The following is a 17,254-nucleotide window of genomic DNA, read 5'->3' on the forward strand; positions in this document are numbered from 1 at the left end:
TATTTTTTTTTTTTTTCTTTTTACAGCTCTTGTTTAATGGAAGTATTAAATTAAATCAAATAAGATCATTTTTCTCATTTTCTGTACGGTAAATATGAAGCTGCTGCCAGCCGCCTGTTAGCTTAGCTTAGACAGGCAAACGTTAACTTTGCATGACAACGGGACTAAAGGACGTTACTGCAATTAAATAAACAAGATTTAACATGTTAACTATAGTGAGCTGGTAGATAAACAATTTTTTTTTTAAAGTTTAGGTTTCAAAACACATTGTGTAAATAATTGTGTCCGACTTTTTCTTGGTCCTCGGATAAAAGCTTATTTGTGTCACATTAGAAAAAAGCGTCTCCACTAAATGTATTTATCTTTCTCAGAAACGTGGATCGTAAATATATTTGCTGCAGTTACATTCAGAGTTGGTACGACTCACCCGTCTGCTCGCTCGCTGTGAGCCAGTCAGCTGTTCGCGCCATTTAGGTCACGCTGATTACGTAATAAAGTAAAAGTTGGTGGAAGCACTTTAAACGGGGCGCAATCGAAACGCAACTTCAATCTCGTTTTATTCATTTTTGTGTTTTTACTTTTAAGTATCGGTCGACGCTGCGGTGACATCGGTGGCGTTTCTTTGCTCGCTTGCTGTCATTTTTCTGCCCCCGTGAGACCCAGCGTGGCTTTAATCCTTTCACTGCCTTGCTCAAAGGCGTCCTCTGCCTTTAACACTATCTGGACCTTCTTGTCCAAACTTCTAGTCTTTTTTTTTTTTTTTTTTTTTTGGTGCCAATCTGGATCACTTAACCGTTGCGGCCTCGGCGAGGGATTGAAACGATAACATCAAGCCCTAATGTGGATTAACTGCCCTTTGACCCACTCTGCCATCGCTCCCTCCTCCTCTTCCTCCTCCTCCTCCTCCTCTCATTACGAAGTTTGTCTTTCTGTGTCACAGGTCTTTTTCTTTTTTTTCTACGTCCTCCCCCCCGTTGCTGTTGTCGTCCTCGTGCTTCCGCCCGCCCGCCGCTGTCTGGGAGAGTTAAGCCAATTCCAGCTCAGATTACAGTAATAAAATCACTGCGAGGCCGCGGATTAAGGTTTAGGCCTCTAAACACACTGGTAGTAGAGAGATAGGACGGGGGAGGAGGAGGAGGAGGAGGGGGAGCAAAGTGAGCAGGTGAATGGGGAGCAGGATGGGGGAGGAGGAGGAGGGGGGTGAGTGTGATTTCCAGACCACAACAATGGGATTAAGGGGGTTTATAGGAAGTCAGCAACACACACGCAAATCTATGACGTCATCTGACCGGAGAGAAAAAGGAGGAAGTCCGTGACTCAGTCGTGGACAATATCACTGGACCGTTACGTCACATGGTGTCACAGCGGCGAACGATGACGCGAGTAAAACTACGATGAGATGTGTATCTACGACGGGCACTCGGTTGAAAGTTTGACCATGGATATGGTAACCATGGATACCACAGACTGCATGTGACTGTGCCATAAAGTGCAATACCATCGAGTGTATGAAATACAAAGCATTTACTTTTTTTTTTTCTTTTTGCGCGTGTTGTTCGCTAAAGTCGCTCCTTCTTATTAGTTTTCCAGCAGTTGATCTGAAAATAATCCCGTCTTTAATTAGAAATTAAGCCTAAAAAAAATACGTGTTTTTGGGGGCGTGTCTGTTTGATTGACAGGCCTGTGGTGCACTAAGGTTTCAGCTGCGGGTGGGCGGGACATTTCCAATCAGATCGAGTCAGACCCACCGCTCGCTGGCTCCTCCCCCCTCAGCACGTCCAAATATGGTCACTTCCTGACCCAAACCGCCAGAATCGGAACTGGAGGCTTTATAACCGCCGTTCACGAACCGACAGGTGACGACTGCGCAGGAAAGACTTATTATTTTTATATTTATTTCTTATATTAATGTCCAGCCTCCCGCCCGGCGCTCGATAAAAAGCCAACAGCAAAAACAATCTACTGAGAAATAGAAGTCGCTGAGTAGCTAGCTAGAGGTTATTTATAACTTTTTAAATCAGAAAACAATAAGCGTACAGCGATAGAAGAATAAAACCTGAACGTAATAATCCTCATGGATGATTCTTGATGCTTCAGTGGTTTTAATGTTGTCGTCGATCGAACTTTACGAGGTCTCATTTTGAAACTGAAATACAAATTTAAAAACCCTCTTAAACTCTATTTTTAGCGTGCAAGACGTTAGTTTGTGCGAAACAACTCCAGGATAGAAGCGTTTTTTTTTTTTTTTTATTATTCCAACCGTTAAAGAAAGTCAAAAGGCCGACGCCTCCTCATCGGACCGAACAACCACCAGCGAGCGAGTGCGTTTCCGTCCTCGGTGTTCCTCGTGTAGCAGCTCGCCGTGTTTGCTCAGCGTCTCGCTCTGTTTGTACACAGCGTCGTCGTCGTCCTCGGAGGAATCGACGAGAGCGCTTCCTCCCGAGCGGCCAATAATTACAACCCCCCCCCAAAAAAAAAAAACAAACTAAATCGTCACGATCGAAACGAAAAGCTTTAAAAGGAAGTTGTGTTTCCAAACTCTGATTTCTCTGCAGGTCTATTTTTAGGATTTAATGTACAACAAGATCAGGAAAAAAAAAAAGCTGGAAATACTCCTTCTGCCTCAAACCTGATGTGAGCATGTTTCTGTCTCACACACACACACACACACACACACACACACACACACACACACACACACACACACACACACACACACACACACACACGACTGACGTATGTCTGACGATTACACTCTACGTGCCCCCCAACGTCAGTACACCTGAAAAATAAAATAAAAATCTCTTTAGTTATTTATAAAATCTTTTTTTGTCCCGCAGTTAAAATTAAAAAAAATTAAAAAAAAGGGGTCGGAAAAGGAGGAAAAAAAAAAAAAAAAAGAAGAAGAAGAAGAAGAAGAAGAAGGAGGAGGAGGGGAGGGAGAAGTGAACGCAGCCTCGTTCTTCATCCATCTCTCCTCCTCCTCTATTATTCATCAGCCTCTTCTCATCCCTCGTTCGGCATGCTGATGGAGGATAAAATAGGTCACCGAGGGAGAGGCTGGTGCTGGTGACTGATGTCTTTCCCTGACACGTCGTGCACTCGTCCCTCCTCTTCCTCTTCCTCCTCTTCTTCTCCCTCCCGTTCATCCCCGCTGTCTACCTCCTCCTCCTCCTCCTCCTCCGATGATGGTTGTTCCCCAGCTCAGCTCACCTTCCTCTTTTCTTTCTCTCTCTCTTGCTTGTTGTGCAGTCGCGTTGCTTCGAGCCGCCTGCAGGGGGCGTCGCCGAACCGCCGTAGTTCGGGAGGAGCGTCCGAGACGAAGAAGAAAAAAACAAAACAAAAAAAAAGTCTTCGCGTCCCGAACTTGTTGGATCTGCGGTTATGACTTCCAGAATAACAAGTTGCTCGTCAACTAAAACCGACGTCTCGTACGTCTACTTGTTTACGTTGGCAACAAGCGGGACGACGTGGTGGAGCGATCGGGGGAGTTAATATTCTCAAGTGGACACAAACACATCTTTAAATGGATGTTGTGTTTCCTCCATGTATGTCGGATGGGTGACTTTCAGCCGCTGTTTGCTACCATGGTAACCGTAACGTTACGCAACGGCCGCTTAATTTGATCACTCTGGTCTCTAAACCGACAGCAGCTGTATAAACTCTCGGCGTTAAATATATTCTAGTGAAGTCAACGAATAAAAGTTACTTTATTTAAAATGAATGGAAACTGTTGAGCGTCATAAAAAAAAGTTTTTTTAAAAAAATCTGAATTAATTTTTATACTTTCACCGCTGAATTATTTGCAGAAAAGTTGAAGTGACGTTTTTATAAAAAAAAAAGGTCGAATCCATAACAAACATTCGCACAAACTGCACACTCACAGTCACTCAGACAGCCCTGCGTCGTCCCACGCTACTGGTCGTCGTGGAAGACCTTCGCCATGGCGACGGCGACCTTTGCCACTTTTTTGTCCTTGGCGTCGGCGCCCATGTTGGCGCGCGCCACTCCGATCCAGTACCGCTCCGTACGGGTCTGGTAGTCCGCCAGCGTCTCGCCCTGCTGCACGGCGGGGTGCCGCTGCTCCTCTTCACCATCACCGTCATCATCATCATCATCATCATCTGGGAACGCAGACGGGTCGCGAGGTTAAAGGTCGTGCATTTAAAAAGATACATCTAAATTAATATCCCTCTTAAATCTGACCCGATGAACGGCGAGCCGACGTTCTCCGAATGTTACGCCGTGTTCTTGTCGTTTTGTGGTAATATTCTTATAACGTTATCCTGCTTTTAAGAAAAGAACATCCAACAACAACAACAACAACAAAAAACTCCCGCTGTAAACATCCTTGAATATTGAGCATTTCTAACTGCTCAGATTAGTTTGCTCACAATTATTGTTTTTTTTATTCATTAATTATGTATTTATACCTCATACTCTAACTATATCTTACTTTACATTTGTTTTTTTTCCTTTATCTTTGTTAGGATGTTGTTGTTGTTTTTTTGTTTTTTTTACTGTTATTGTTATTTTAACTTCCTTTCATCATAAATGAAACCATATAAAGGTCGGTTGAATTAAAAAAAAGAATTATAGTGTTGAGATTATTAGATGGAAGTTGCTATTTTAAACGGTCTGTTATTAAAAGTGTTGTTTTTTTTGGACGGGACTGATTGTGTCTCTTAATAAATATTCTACACGGGTTTACACGACTTTAAAAAGCAGAATTTCTGACCCGCAAAGCGAGAAAAACACATAAAATATATACAAATAAGTTATAAAGACGACACGGCGATAATTATATTAGAAAAATACTTCACTCAAAACTCAACATCATCGTCTCTAAAGTTTGACGGGTGTTTTTATGAACATCTGTTTTAATGTAATCTGGACTTGTTGCTCCTTACGAGTGAAAAACAACAGACACAGACAGATACGTGTCAGATTGACTTTCTCTTGCCTTCCTCCTCCTCGCTCTCCTCTTCAGACTCCTCTTCCTCGCCTGCTGCTCCTTTCGCCTCCTCCTCTTCCTCCTCCTCCTCCTCTGACTCTGACTCAGACTCTTCCAGCCACTCCTGCGTCTCTGCGGAGAGAGAATCATAAATCCAAATGAAACCTTCGCTCTCTTCTCTCCCGTCTCGTCGGAGGTCCGATGTTTTATTCAGCGCGACTCACTCGGGTCCATCTCCACCAGAACCTCCCAGCGCTCCATCTTGTGCAGGTCCAGGCAGTAGAAGTCGTTCAGGGTGAACTGGCGGTCGCCCACCTCGAACATCCCTCCGTACAGGAAGAGCTTGCCCTGACGCGCCGTTGCCATGGCGCTGGACCTCGGGCACGGCTCCACCAGAGGCGCCGAGGCCGAACCTGACGGGGAAACGAGATCCGAGTCAGAAATCAGCAACACGTAATAAATGTGAACTCATTTAGTGTGTCTGTGTGTGTGTGTGTGTGTGTGTGTGTGTGTGTGTGTGTGTGTGTGTGTGTGTGTGTGTGTGTGTGTGTGTGTGTGTGTGTAATCTTGCCTTCATCGTCCTCTTCTTCCTCCTCCTCCTCCTCCTGGGGACCGGGGATCACTTCCTTGATGGTCATCACTGTGCCGTCCTCGGTGACGATCTCCTTGACGACCTCGGTGGGTCCCCGAGGTGCCCCCTCCCCTCCTCCTCCTCCTCCCCCTCCTCCTTCTCCGCTCCAGCCTTCTTCCCCCTCCGGCGTTTCTTCTTCTCTGTTTTGTTTCCCTGGACGGACGCACAGAAACAAAAACAATAACAATAACAAATAGGACTCAAAAAAAAAAGTTAAAGGTGCAGTATGTGGGATTTAATCTTGTAATACCATGTTGTACCTAAGGAGGCGACAGTGAGACGCTATAGTGACAGACTGTATATGAAAGTGTTCGTAGCTTCCGGGTCTAAAAAATGAGGTTGATGCAGAAGTGCCTTCAGCTGCAATACCCCCGTGTGCCACCAGAGGACCTCGTGTTGGAGCTAACGTACCCTCAGCAGTCCGGGGAACCAGCGGTTCTTCACCGTATCGTACAGGTGGAGGTCGTTGTAGAAGTCGCCCTCCAGCGTCTCCTCCTCTTCCTCGTCGCAAACCCCGCCAAACAGCACCGCCCGCCCCGCCGGACCCACCGCCAGGGAGAACCCGGAGCGAGGAGGGGGCTTACTACCGGACGGGCTCACTCTGGACCACGACCACTTCTCTGACCGGACAGGAAAAAAACAAAAAACGTTTGAGATGAGTCACAAAAAAAAAAAAAAAATCTCCCAGGAAAGGACGTGAAGCTCCGAGAGGAGACGCTGTCGTACCTTGGCCGTCTTTACCGCCTCGCTTCAGCAGGAACATGTCAGAGTGGATCGTCCCCTTCTCAACATCCTTCTTGACTCTCTGGACAAACAAACAAACAAACACACACACACACACACACACACACACACACACACACACACACACAGTTCAGTCAGACCACGTTGTCATTGGCGACATGAATACAAAAGGGGCTCGTGGACCAAAAACACGCACCACTTTGGAGTATCCGCCGTAGATGATGACGCCCGTCCCGTCCGGAGTGGAGGTCATCTGGCAGGCGGAGCGTGGGCAGGGGGCGGAGCCTGACGGAGCGAGGCGAGACCAGGAGAAGGAGTCCAGGGAGAAAGAGTAGACGTCGTTGTAGTAGATAAAATCTCTGCGGGAGAGAGTGAGGTGACTTTCAAACACCTATTCGTAATTTTTTTTTTTACAAAATTTGAAGCAGCACTAAGCGATATTATTCCATAATAATTTAGAGTTTAACGATCGCATGTCACCCTTCAATATATAATTAAAGGGTTTCTTTAAAAAATAAAAATAAAGGTGCTTCTGTGAACATTTGCTGTTTTGCATTGAATGTTTTTTAATAGTACCCCTAAGAAGGCTCATAAAAATCACGATAAAACACAGAAGGGGGCCGTTCACCGCGAATTACTCGCCGAGGACACTTTTATAGACGCCAGTTCATTTGCATATTGTGTATTACTTAAATGAATCTGACATATAACTTCTTGCACACTGACTATAATTGTTTTTCACCTTTCGTCCGTTACATGGATCATTAATATTTATTGGGTGATCCTCTGTTTACCTGGTGCTCTCATGGAAACCTCCGAACACCAGCAGCTGCCTCTTGCTGAGGACCATCCGGTGGCCGCTGCGGCCCGACGGCCCTCCGGGCGCCCTGCAGGAAAATAAACCCACAACAACAGTTGATCTCTTATCTCGAGTCGTGATTATTTTCCTTCCATTTTTATATAAAAAAAAACGTCCGCTCGTACTTGATGTTCTCCCAGGTGTGCGTCGCCAGGTGCAGCACCCACAGGTCCTTGTAGTGGTAGAACTGCTCCCCGTTCGGAGAGGCGAACTCCCCCCCGAACACCCAGAGCTGGCCGCCGCCCTGGGGAACGACCACCGCCTGTGGGGGTGGGGGTGGGGGTAGAGAGGAGGGAGGGAGGGGAGGCATAAACACAGCCAGATAAGGAGGTTTGATGTCCTCGGGGTGTAATTGGTTTTCAGGCCGTCTGCTGCGATGACATTGATGATAAGTTTCACCATTAACACTGTTGCACTGTTGTTTAATATAAAAAAAAAGAAAGAAAAAAAGGAAAATCATTTTATTTTATTCTGTTATTTGAATTTACTGTGCATTTAAAAAAAAAGTATATTATCTATCTATCTATCTATCTATCTATCTATCTATCTATCTATCTATCTATCTATCTATCTATCTATCTATCTATCTATCTATCTATCTATCTATCCATCCATCCATCCATCCATCCATCCATCCATCCATCCATCCATCCATCCATCCATCTATCTGGTGCTGCAGCAGTCTGCCCCCTTGTGGCTGAAATGATGAATCGCAGAACTCATCACCTCGTGTTCTGTTGACTGTCCCAGTGGAGCTGCGTTACCAACATGTAAAAATATTTTTTTATAATGATAGAAAAATTTAACGTCTATAGGAAATGCAGCGTTTCACATGAAAACACATATAAGAGAAGATTTTTTAAAAAAACGACAACAAAAAAAACTAAATGAAATACCGTCGGATCCTACAAAATGTGGTGAGTACCTGGTGGGAGCAGCGCGGCGGAGGAGGGTTGGGGATCTCCGACTTCACCCAGCTGTTCTTCTTGATGTTGTAGAAAAACAGGTCGTTGTACAGATACGTCTGCAAAAAAAAACAAGAAGCTCGACGCATTGAAAAACCAACAACAGCACAAGATGTCATAACGACGGCAGAAAAACAGCAAGCAAAACTAATAAAGAGGTCAAAGCAATTTCAGAAGATACGACGAGACAAACAACAAAGTAAAAGTGGATGTGAATGCTAATCTGTGTAAAAAAAAAATAAGAAATAAAACAAAATTGCAAATATAAAGTATACAGAAAGTACAGCTGTTATATTGGTCTTGTCTGTTTACATCATAAAATCTCATTTTCTTTTGAACTTCTATTTTAATGCATTTTTTAGGTTTTATGTAAATCACTTAATTTCTCTGTTGTTGAAATGATCTATATAAATAAACCCTTCCTTGACTAGAGATTAAAAAAAATAAATAATTGAGACTTAAATATACAAAATGTACAATAAATACAAGGAATGATTTAACGTAGATAAATAAATGACGCTCAGTTCTGATTTGACTGTTAAAAATAAATAAATAAACGATCAAATCGACGCTGAGAGTTGAAAATGTCGGCAGGAAAAAAGAAAGCTGCTGTTACAAACTCACAAAGATTAAAGATTAAAAGATGTTGAACCATCTCGTTCATGTCTTCATCTCCAGAAGACAAAACCTGGAAAGTCTATCTTCCAAAGTTAAAAAGTTGAGAGTATTTTATTTAATTTTTTTTTTAAATCACCTTCTTTCCGTTGAAGAATTCTCCTCCGAACAGGACGAGCTCGTCTTTCTCCGGATGAGCCGACAGCGACGCGTTCAGTCTGCGTGGAGAGAAAAATCTAGATTAACGGTCGTCGTGGTTTTAATGAGTCCAGATTAAAATAATGTGTCAAAAACAGCCGTCAAATGAAACTGCTGTTACGTCTTGGACAGACGTTGCCTCGATGACTTTGCGGTGATTCACTTTTTTCTCACCTTGTAGTTTTTGAGGACGATTTATTCGGACGGACTAGAAATTTAAAAATCTGTTGAATCTGGTTTAGAGGAAAAAAGTTGAAGTGGAAAAAAGTCTCTTGACACAGTAAAGACGGGAGTTAAAAAAAAAAAAGCTCAGCTGGCAAACTTTCAAATATAAAAACAGGTGACTTCTACTGACGAGACGCCCAAACTGTAAAACCCAAAATAAAATAAAAATAAAAAGATGTTTTGCATCATTTGTTTCTTTGTAGCTCTTTATAGTAAAAGTCTGTGTTTATTAATGTCATTTAATGTCCAATATTGGTGATCGTGTTTCTCTTTCTATTCGTTTCTGGGGCTTTTTGTGTCATTCTGAATCTTTTTAAAGGTAGTTTTTCATCTTTGTGGTCATTTTATGTCTTATTTTGGTCGATTTGTGTCTCCCTTCGTCTTTTTTTTTCTCATTTCGGTCATTCTGTCTCTGCGATCTTTTGTCTCTATTGTGCGGTCGTTGTTTGTCTCCTGGAGAGATCGATCGATCGATCGGTTGATTCGGTTATCTGTCCGTGGATGATGATGATGATGACGACGATGACTTTACGCTCACATCTGTATGTGCTTCTTTTTGTTTTGTTTTAGATGGATATCGAAGTCTTTCACCTCGGCGCTGGAGGCGAACACGTCGTCTCGACGACCTGCGTCGTCTTTGCATCCAGATTCTGAAACTCGGCAATCAGAGACTCCAAATCCTCCTGCAGAGAAACACGAAGCGAGAAGGACAAAAAAACAACAACACAAAAACCAGATGGATTTTTATTTATTTTATTATTTTTTTTTAAGCATCTTGTTTCAGTTATTGTGGCACAATTTCTTTAAATTAGCATTTTGTTCCTGTTCTGCTCCCCAATTACAAACCTTAAACCGCAGTCAGGACAGGCTGCAGGTGTTTTAACCTTGTTAGTAACAGCTGGTAAATAAAGCGGGTGAATATAAATTGTAGAAAAAAATCAATATAATAATTAAAGGTGACTTTTAACCGTTTTACCTCCGTGTTTGACTTTCATTGACTTTCAGTGGGTTTTATTTTCAAGACCGTTGTGATAGCTTGCGTTAGTATTAATATATGCAAAAACGAACACACATTACGTCATGGAGGGGGAAGAAAACAACTATTTAGCAAATATTAACGTCTAATATTGAAACATGAAGAGTTCACCTCTTCTCGTTTGGACATCTTTGAAACCTTTTTCTCCATCTTGGCCGCCGTCTTCTCGGCTCCCTTCACCTTCTTCTCCTTCTTGCCTTTTTTCCCCATTTTGTCTGCCGGTAATTTCACGGACAACTGCTCTACTTTAATTTCCCGGTTTAATTCCGATGAATTCCGAGACACACGGAAAACACAAACACGCTCGCATGCCCGAAATCTCGGCGCTTTTACCCTCGACGAGTCAGATTTACTTCCGGCAACAACACGTGACGTCACCGGGTTGCGGTGAACGCGGCCAGCGCCCTCTGCCGCCTCGGAGGACGTAGGTGATATTGTTAGTTTTACATTTATGAATCCAGTTATTTATTTGTCTTTTTAAAACTACATCTTCAAGTAAATTTATTTATGAATTAATGAATGTGTATTTAAATAATATATTATTATAATATATAATAATTAAAGAGTCCTTCATTGCACCCTAAACATGCAAACTGATCATGCTTACTCAGCTCATTTTTGACACACTTGCAAACAAACATACAAACATGCTGGTGGGGAAATAGTCGTCGTAAGAATTAAGTAGAGCCAACTAATCTTTTTTGGTTAAATAAAGACATTTGTTAATTTCAGGTAAATTTAACTTAAAATATTTAGTTTCTATTTTTTTACCTTACAGCATATAAACATGAGTTATTCTGACTTAAGCTATTTGAATTGAATGACCTGAATGAATACACTGTTGAAAATGCACAAAGCTTATTAAATACAAATTGTAAAGAAGCAAAAGTAGCTTAGACTTCCCAGCATGCTCTTTGAGACTCATGTATATATTTTTTGTAGTTTAATTAAACATATTCACGATGGAAACTTCACGTGTGCCTTTAGAACACGTTAAATTAAGTTATGGGGGATTCTGCAGACGAGATATTGATTGACATCAAATCATTTCAAGTCATTTAGTGATACTTGAGATGCTCGTTTTAACTCCATGGCCACGACCTCGCTTCGTGTCCTCGTGCATGGCAGTAAAGAGTGGTCAGCATGTTTGAATGCACGTGTCTGTTTGTCTTCGGTGTGTGTTGAATGTCACAGAGACAAACAGACAGATGCTAGTCAGACGCAAAGCATCTTTGACACCTTGATAAAGCATTTTTGTTTTTCACTAAAACCCCTCGTGACCCGCGTTGAACTCACACGGCGGCGGCGAGGCTTCTTGTTGACTGTAGCTTCAAATGTAAAGTTAGTTCATTTAAAATAAACCAACATGGGGGAACTTTTGAACTCTGTTGAACAGATATGAAAATGCAAGATCAGGAAGCCACTTTACTGCTGCGATTGCCCTTTTTAAAAATAGTTTTCTTGCTCCCTTGCACTTGCAGTTATGAACTATAGTGCGCTTTTTAAAATGCATTTTGCTTTATTTTATATTTTAACCGTATTTTATTTAATCAATGTAAAGGCTTGTGTTTCAGTCACCTGTTCTTATGCAATTTATTTTTGTTTTCAAATAACATTTTTTAAAAGTTGGATGCTCCTTTATATCTGTTTTTAAGTAATTATCTTGCTGTAAAGCACTTTGAGCTGCATTTCAGGTACAAACGGAGCTCTAAAAATGAAGTTTATTATTATTATTATTATTATTATTATTGTCCCTGTTATTGAATGCACACAAAACATTGATTCAATAAAGATTTTCAATAAAGATTTTCTGGTTTGAGTGGAGAATTAGTTGGTTTTTTTTAATTGCACACACCAGAAATCCTGCAAACTGAGATGCTTCGTAAATGAATGACAGTACAAATTATGACCACAAGAGGGCAGCTGTGTGTTTACTTCTCCTTTTACAGATCTTTACAGGTACAGAAATATTTGATTGTCTAACACCTGAAGAGAGATAAAGACTCAGATTAAAGCAATATGTGGGTATTGAGTGGTGAGGATATTACCTGCCGCAGGATTAAATGATAACTGATATATATATATATTGCCCTCCGCTCCTTTGAATGCATCAGCCCACTCGTTATCCCTCCTGATTGTTTCATATCTCTTCACTGTGATTAAAAACGGAGGCCGCAATGTTTTTAGACGCGACATATTCATTTCCCAAGGCCACTTCTTTTTTTCTGCCGTGGCTATCAGCTCTTTCCGGACATCTATCAGCATATTGTGATATTCATTTTCCTCCCCAGCATCCACACACACACACACACACACACACACACACACACACACACACACACACACACACACACACACACACACACACACACACACACACACGCTGGTCTCAGCTGACTAAAAAAAAACACACACAACACGTGACTTCTCTGCCCACAACTCACTCCTGACTGCTAACTTGCGTGTGCGACTCACGGAGTGAAAGGTCGAAATGTGGGATAAATTTATATTTCCATTCATATTTGATATAATCTTTCCTCTGTCTCTGTGTGTGTGTGTGTGTGTGTGTGTGTGTGTGTGTGTGTGTGTGTGTGTGTGTGTGTGTGTGTGTGTGTGTGTGTGTGTGTGTGTGTGTGTGTGTGTGTGTGTGTGTGTGTGTGTGTGTGTGTGCCGTTAGTGAATATAATAAAACACAGTCTGTTCAGACAGGAAGGTTAGCAGAGAGCCCGAGGGACCACATGTTGATCATCTCCACCTCAGGCCGATGCAAAAACAGAAAAGTGAACATTAAAACCACAGATTTTACATAAAAGAGTTCGTAGCTTCAGGTCTGTAAAATGGTTCTGATCCAGAAGTGTCTTCAGCTGCAATACCAGCGAGTGCCACTAGAGGTCGGCTCCAAAAAGCCTCCGGCTCCATAGACTCCCATTCAACTTCTCTCATCAAATCCAAAGTGAATAAAATGTGTCCATCAGTTATCTCGGTGTTGTTAGCTAAAGTCACTCCTTCTTCTTAGTTTTCTGGAGGTCCATCTGAAAATAATCCCTCATTCATTAGAAAAGAAGATTCAAGAAGACCTGTTTTTGGGGGCGTGTCTGTTTGATTGACAGGCCTGTCAGGTTACAGCTATCGGTGGGCGGGACGTGGTATCGTCAAGTTTCCAATCAGATCCCCCCGCCCCCTCAAGCTCGTCCAAATATGGTCACAACCGCTCCGAACTACCAAAGGCGGCGCCGGACAAAATCCGAACTCGAGGCTTCATAACGGACGTTCACAAACCGACGGGTGACGTCGCCGCTGGGTAAAATAAATAAATAAACACAAATTAGAGTTGTTTTAAAGTCCCGATTAACACGCTTGCCTTCGGTCCCGGGAGGCGGACCGACTGCAGCGCTTTCCCAGGAGTCACGTGGGGATCCGTGAGACAGCGGCCATTGTGAGATTGAGAGCCGGACCGCCTCTCGGTGCCCGAAAGGCACGAACGTCCGCGAGGCGTCGGGAAGTGTTGATCAGCAGACACGTCGAGCCTCCGACCGGTCGTAAACGCCGCGATCACAAGCGCCGGCGGTCGTGTGGACGTGTCTTTGTAATGATAACTGGCTATTTGTGTTTGCAGCTTCGGATGCCTGCGAGTGAAATTCTTCGGCCGAGATAAAGGGACAGTCGGCGTTTCTTTAAAGGAAACGCGTGCCGAGAGGATTTTGAAGTTCAGCCACATTTTGAAGCTGAACAATCGAGTGCTGTCTGAATTGAATTCCTCTGAAACTGGACTTGAAATGACCGAATTTGATTCACTTGGTTTGAGTTTATTTGGCGTTCGTTGGCTTGACTCGACTAAATTTGACTTTGACGTCAGTTTGTTTGATTTGAGTTGACCTCACTTCATTGATCGGACTTTATTTAGTTGACTTGACCTCAGTTTGTTTGATTTTTGTGGACTCATTTTGCCTTCATTGCCTTGACGTGACTTTGTGTTGATGACTTTGTTGATTTCACTCGACTCTGATCGAGCTGAATTGATTGGTTTGTTTGAATTTAGTTGAATTCCTCGTTGGGTTTGTTCAGTTGTTTCCACTTGAGATGACTTGAACTGACTTATTTTGATTTAACCTGACTTGATTTAATTTACTTAACAAAAGTTGAGTTCGTTATTTTTATTTTTATTAACCGGAACTTAAGCAGACTTGAACTACTTGTTTTAGTTGACTCTCAACCTGCCCGAGTTCAAATCAGCTCGTTTGTGTCCGTTTGATTTTACTTAATTTTGTCTGGAACAGATTTGATTTACTTCAACGGAGTTTGTTCGATTTTAGTCGATTAAACTAAAGTGAATTTGAAATTGACTTGAACTGACTTATTTTAGTCGACTCAACTTGACTCAATTCAACTGATTGTTTTTTAGTTTGTTTGATTTTACTTATTTTCGTCTGAACTCGACTCATCGACTTGAACTAATTTATTATAACTCGACTCGACTCCATTAACTGAACTTGACTTTGTGCTGTTTGGTTTGAGTTTCTGATTTTTTTTTTTTCTCTTGCGTTGATCCGACTCAACTTCAGTTTGTTGAGGTGACATGTTGATTTGATGAAATCGGACTTGATTTGAGTTTGTTGGATTTGAACTGATTTGGTTTTTAGTTGATGTTTCTACGGTGATTGTTTTTCATGTTAGTTGTTTTTAGCTCGTCGTTCACTTCGACTTTCGACGGCCGCTCTCGTCTCGAACCGATATGACGCAGGTTGACTCGACGTACTTTTAAAATGACTCGGCTTCGCTTGACATCTGATTGGACTTAATTCGGGATCATTTAACTGGACTTCTGAACGCGGGTGCTTTTAGAGCTGCAGGTCAGTCGGAGAGTCGAAATGGGAACACGGACATCTTCTCTGAACAAACGATGTTTTATCTGATGATCACATCAGAGCAGATGGTCGCACCTGTGTCCCTCGGCATTAACACACACACACACACACACACACACACACACACACACACACACACACACACACACACACACACACACACACACACACACACACACACACACACACACACTAATGCTGTTGTGACTCAGCGAGGTTGCGTCAATACTGCCCTCGGCATCGTGCCGTCTCGCCTGTTAGCCTGGACGTCTGGTTGTGACTGACGCTGCAGGGAGGGAATAACGGAAAAGAGGCGACGAGATGAGACGGAGATGTTGACACTTGAAAAAGAAATCGGAAATTACCCCCAGCGGGATGAGAAAGGTTTGTTTAAATAGACGCCGGTGCAGCTGCTGCACGCACACAAACATGGCAGCAGGAACACACAACTCACAGACCATCGTGGAAAACGGATATCATCCTCCTGAAACAATGAAATTCAGAAATTTAAGCAAACGCACACATCTTTTTTTATCACTGTTCGTTATACAGTACAATATTTATTTCCTTCATGTGACCTGATACCAAATCTATAAGAATTAAGTTGTATTCAGACTCCAAAAATATTTGTATAATTAATTTTTATATTTATTTAAATTTGTCCCTGCACACACAGAGTCCTGATAATGCGGTGGTTCGTAGGATTATCGAATTTGAAAAGGAATCATACAAGAAAATGCAAAGTATTTTAGTCATCAGTCCTTCATCCTTCTCTCAGCACTTCAATTTGTTAAAACCTTGTTCGCACACGTACATATTGATCAAGCAACAGTTGATATACATATAGTTGACTGGAATTGATGAGAATAAAGTTTTGTTTGAATCTAATCAGCAACAAACCCGAACTTCATGTTGTGTTTCAGGTCCTCTGCTGCTGCTTTAATCCTCACAAACAATAGAGAAAGACAAACACAAGTAAACAAGTGACTGTTTGATCCCAGCGCTCCACCCAGCATCCGTGTGTGTGTGTGTGTGTGTGTGTGTGTGTGTGTGTGTGTGTGTGTGTGTGTGTGTGTGTGTGTGTGTGTGTGTGTGTGTGTGTGTGTGTGTGTGTGTGTGTGTGTGTGTGTGTGTGTGTGTTTATTAAGGGAAGTGAAAATCAGAGCTCACACCTGTCCGTGTGGATGCAGACTGTTTGTTGTACTGCAGTCTAGTTTCCTCTCGCACGGCTTTTATCAGCAGCTGCAGCAGACTGTGGGAGAAAAGAAAAAAAAACAACAACTGCAAAACAAACTGAACAAGAAAAAAAAGAACTTGTTTCCATCTAGTTTAGCAGGTCCTTGACTCTGTCCCGTCTCCACACTGCCCCTACAGGCCATCTTGTATATTGCACCTTGTTCATTTCTGAGGATGTTCACAACCGAACGGTCCAAACAGACCCAGTTTAAAACCTCGGTTCCACACTTTAACGATATCACCTTGAAGAATTGCTCAGTCTTATTAGAATAAAGAACGTATTTACTTACAATGAAAAATAACTCCTTTATTCCGCACATCAAAAACATGGAAGGAACCTCAGGAAGTGAAGACGGATCCCTCCACAAAAAAAAAAAAAGAAAAGCAGATTATAAAACTGTACATAAAACGATGCATTTATATTTCAAAACTTGTTGCCTCTGAACTTTTTCATTATGAGGTCTTTATCGTGCGCTACTGCAAATATGCATTTGTCTAATTATTAAGCTGAGTTTATGCCCGGTTAGTCCAGCGCAAACAAATCAATTGGACCTGAATCTGAAGAAAACTTATAGGTTACGATCTAGTCAATAATTAATTGTGCCTTAAAACATATAACTCTTTATCTATAATCGAACATCAATCATTGAGCTAGTTTTAAACTCATAAACTCATGACTGGTTTCTATGACTGTTGTGTGGTAGTTACACTTCTTTAACAACAGCTGTTGGAAACAGTGTCTTCGTGGTGATAAGCTGTTCTTGATGAAACGTACTGTTCTTACGGTTCCCAGCAGACGTATCAAGCAAACGTCTTATCTTGTGATGCAAAATGTTTTGGCAACAAAAACATTTTGTTTGTGAGGGAATGATTGTGCTTTTAGTTCATTGTAAACAGTTGTAGACTTTTTTTTTTCTGTGTTAAAC

The 17,254-nt window shown here is 42.1% G+C and overlaps 1 protein-coding gene across 1 annotated transcript; it reads right to left on the bottom strand.

The window, feature by feature from the left end:
* Positions 1–3,691: 3,691 nt before the first annotated feature.
* klhdc4 (kelch domain containing 4) lies at positions 3,692–10,575 on the bottom strand. Its single transcript, XM_069715207.1, is given in 14 exon segments — positions 3,692–4,124; positions 4,964–5,086; positions 5,179–5,367; positions 5,526–5,655; positions 5,658–5,738; positions 5,997–6,205; positions 6,312–6,390; positions 6,526–6,688; positions 7,124–7,216; positions 7,314–7,450; positions 8,114–8,212; positions 8,908–8,986; positions 9,783–9,874; positions 10,339–10,575. Coding segments are annotated over 14 exon segments (1,782 nt in total). The 5' UTR covers positions 10,438–10,575; the 3' UTR covers positions 3,692–3,915.
* Between the last annotated feature and the right edge of the window lie 6,679 nt (positions 10,576–17,254).

Source organism: Brachyistius frenatus, unplaced genomic scaffold (assembly GCF_029030835.1).
Source record: "Brachyistius frenatus isolate BFR_SWC_R1_liver_20210118 unplaced genomic scaffold, ASM2903083v1 Contig_139, whole genome shotgun sequence".
Taxonomy (NCBI): domain Eukaryota; kingdom Metazoa; phylum Chordata; class Actinopteri; family Embiotocidae; genus Brachyistius; species Brachyistius frenatus.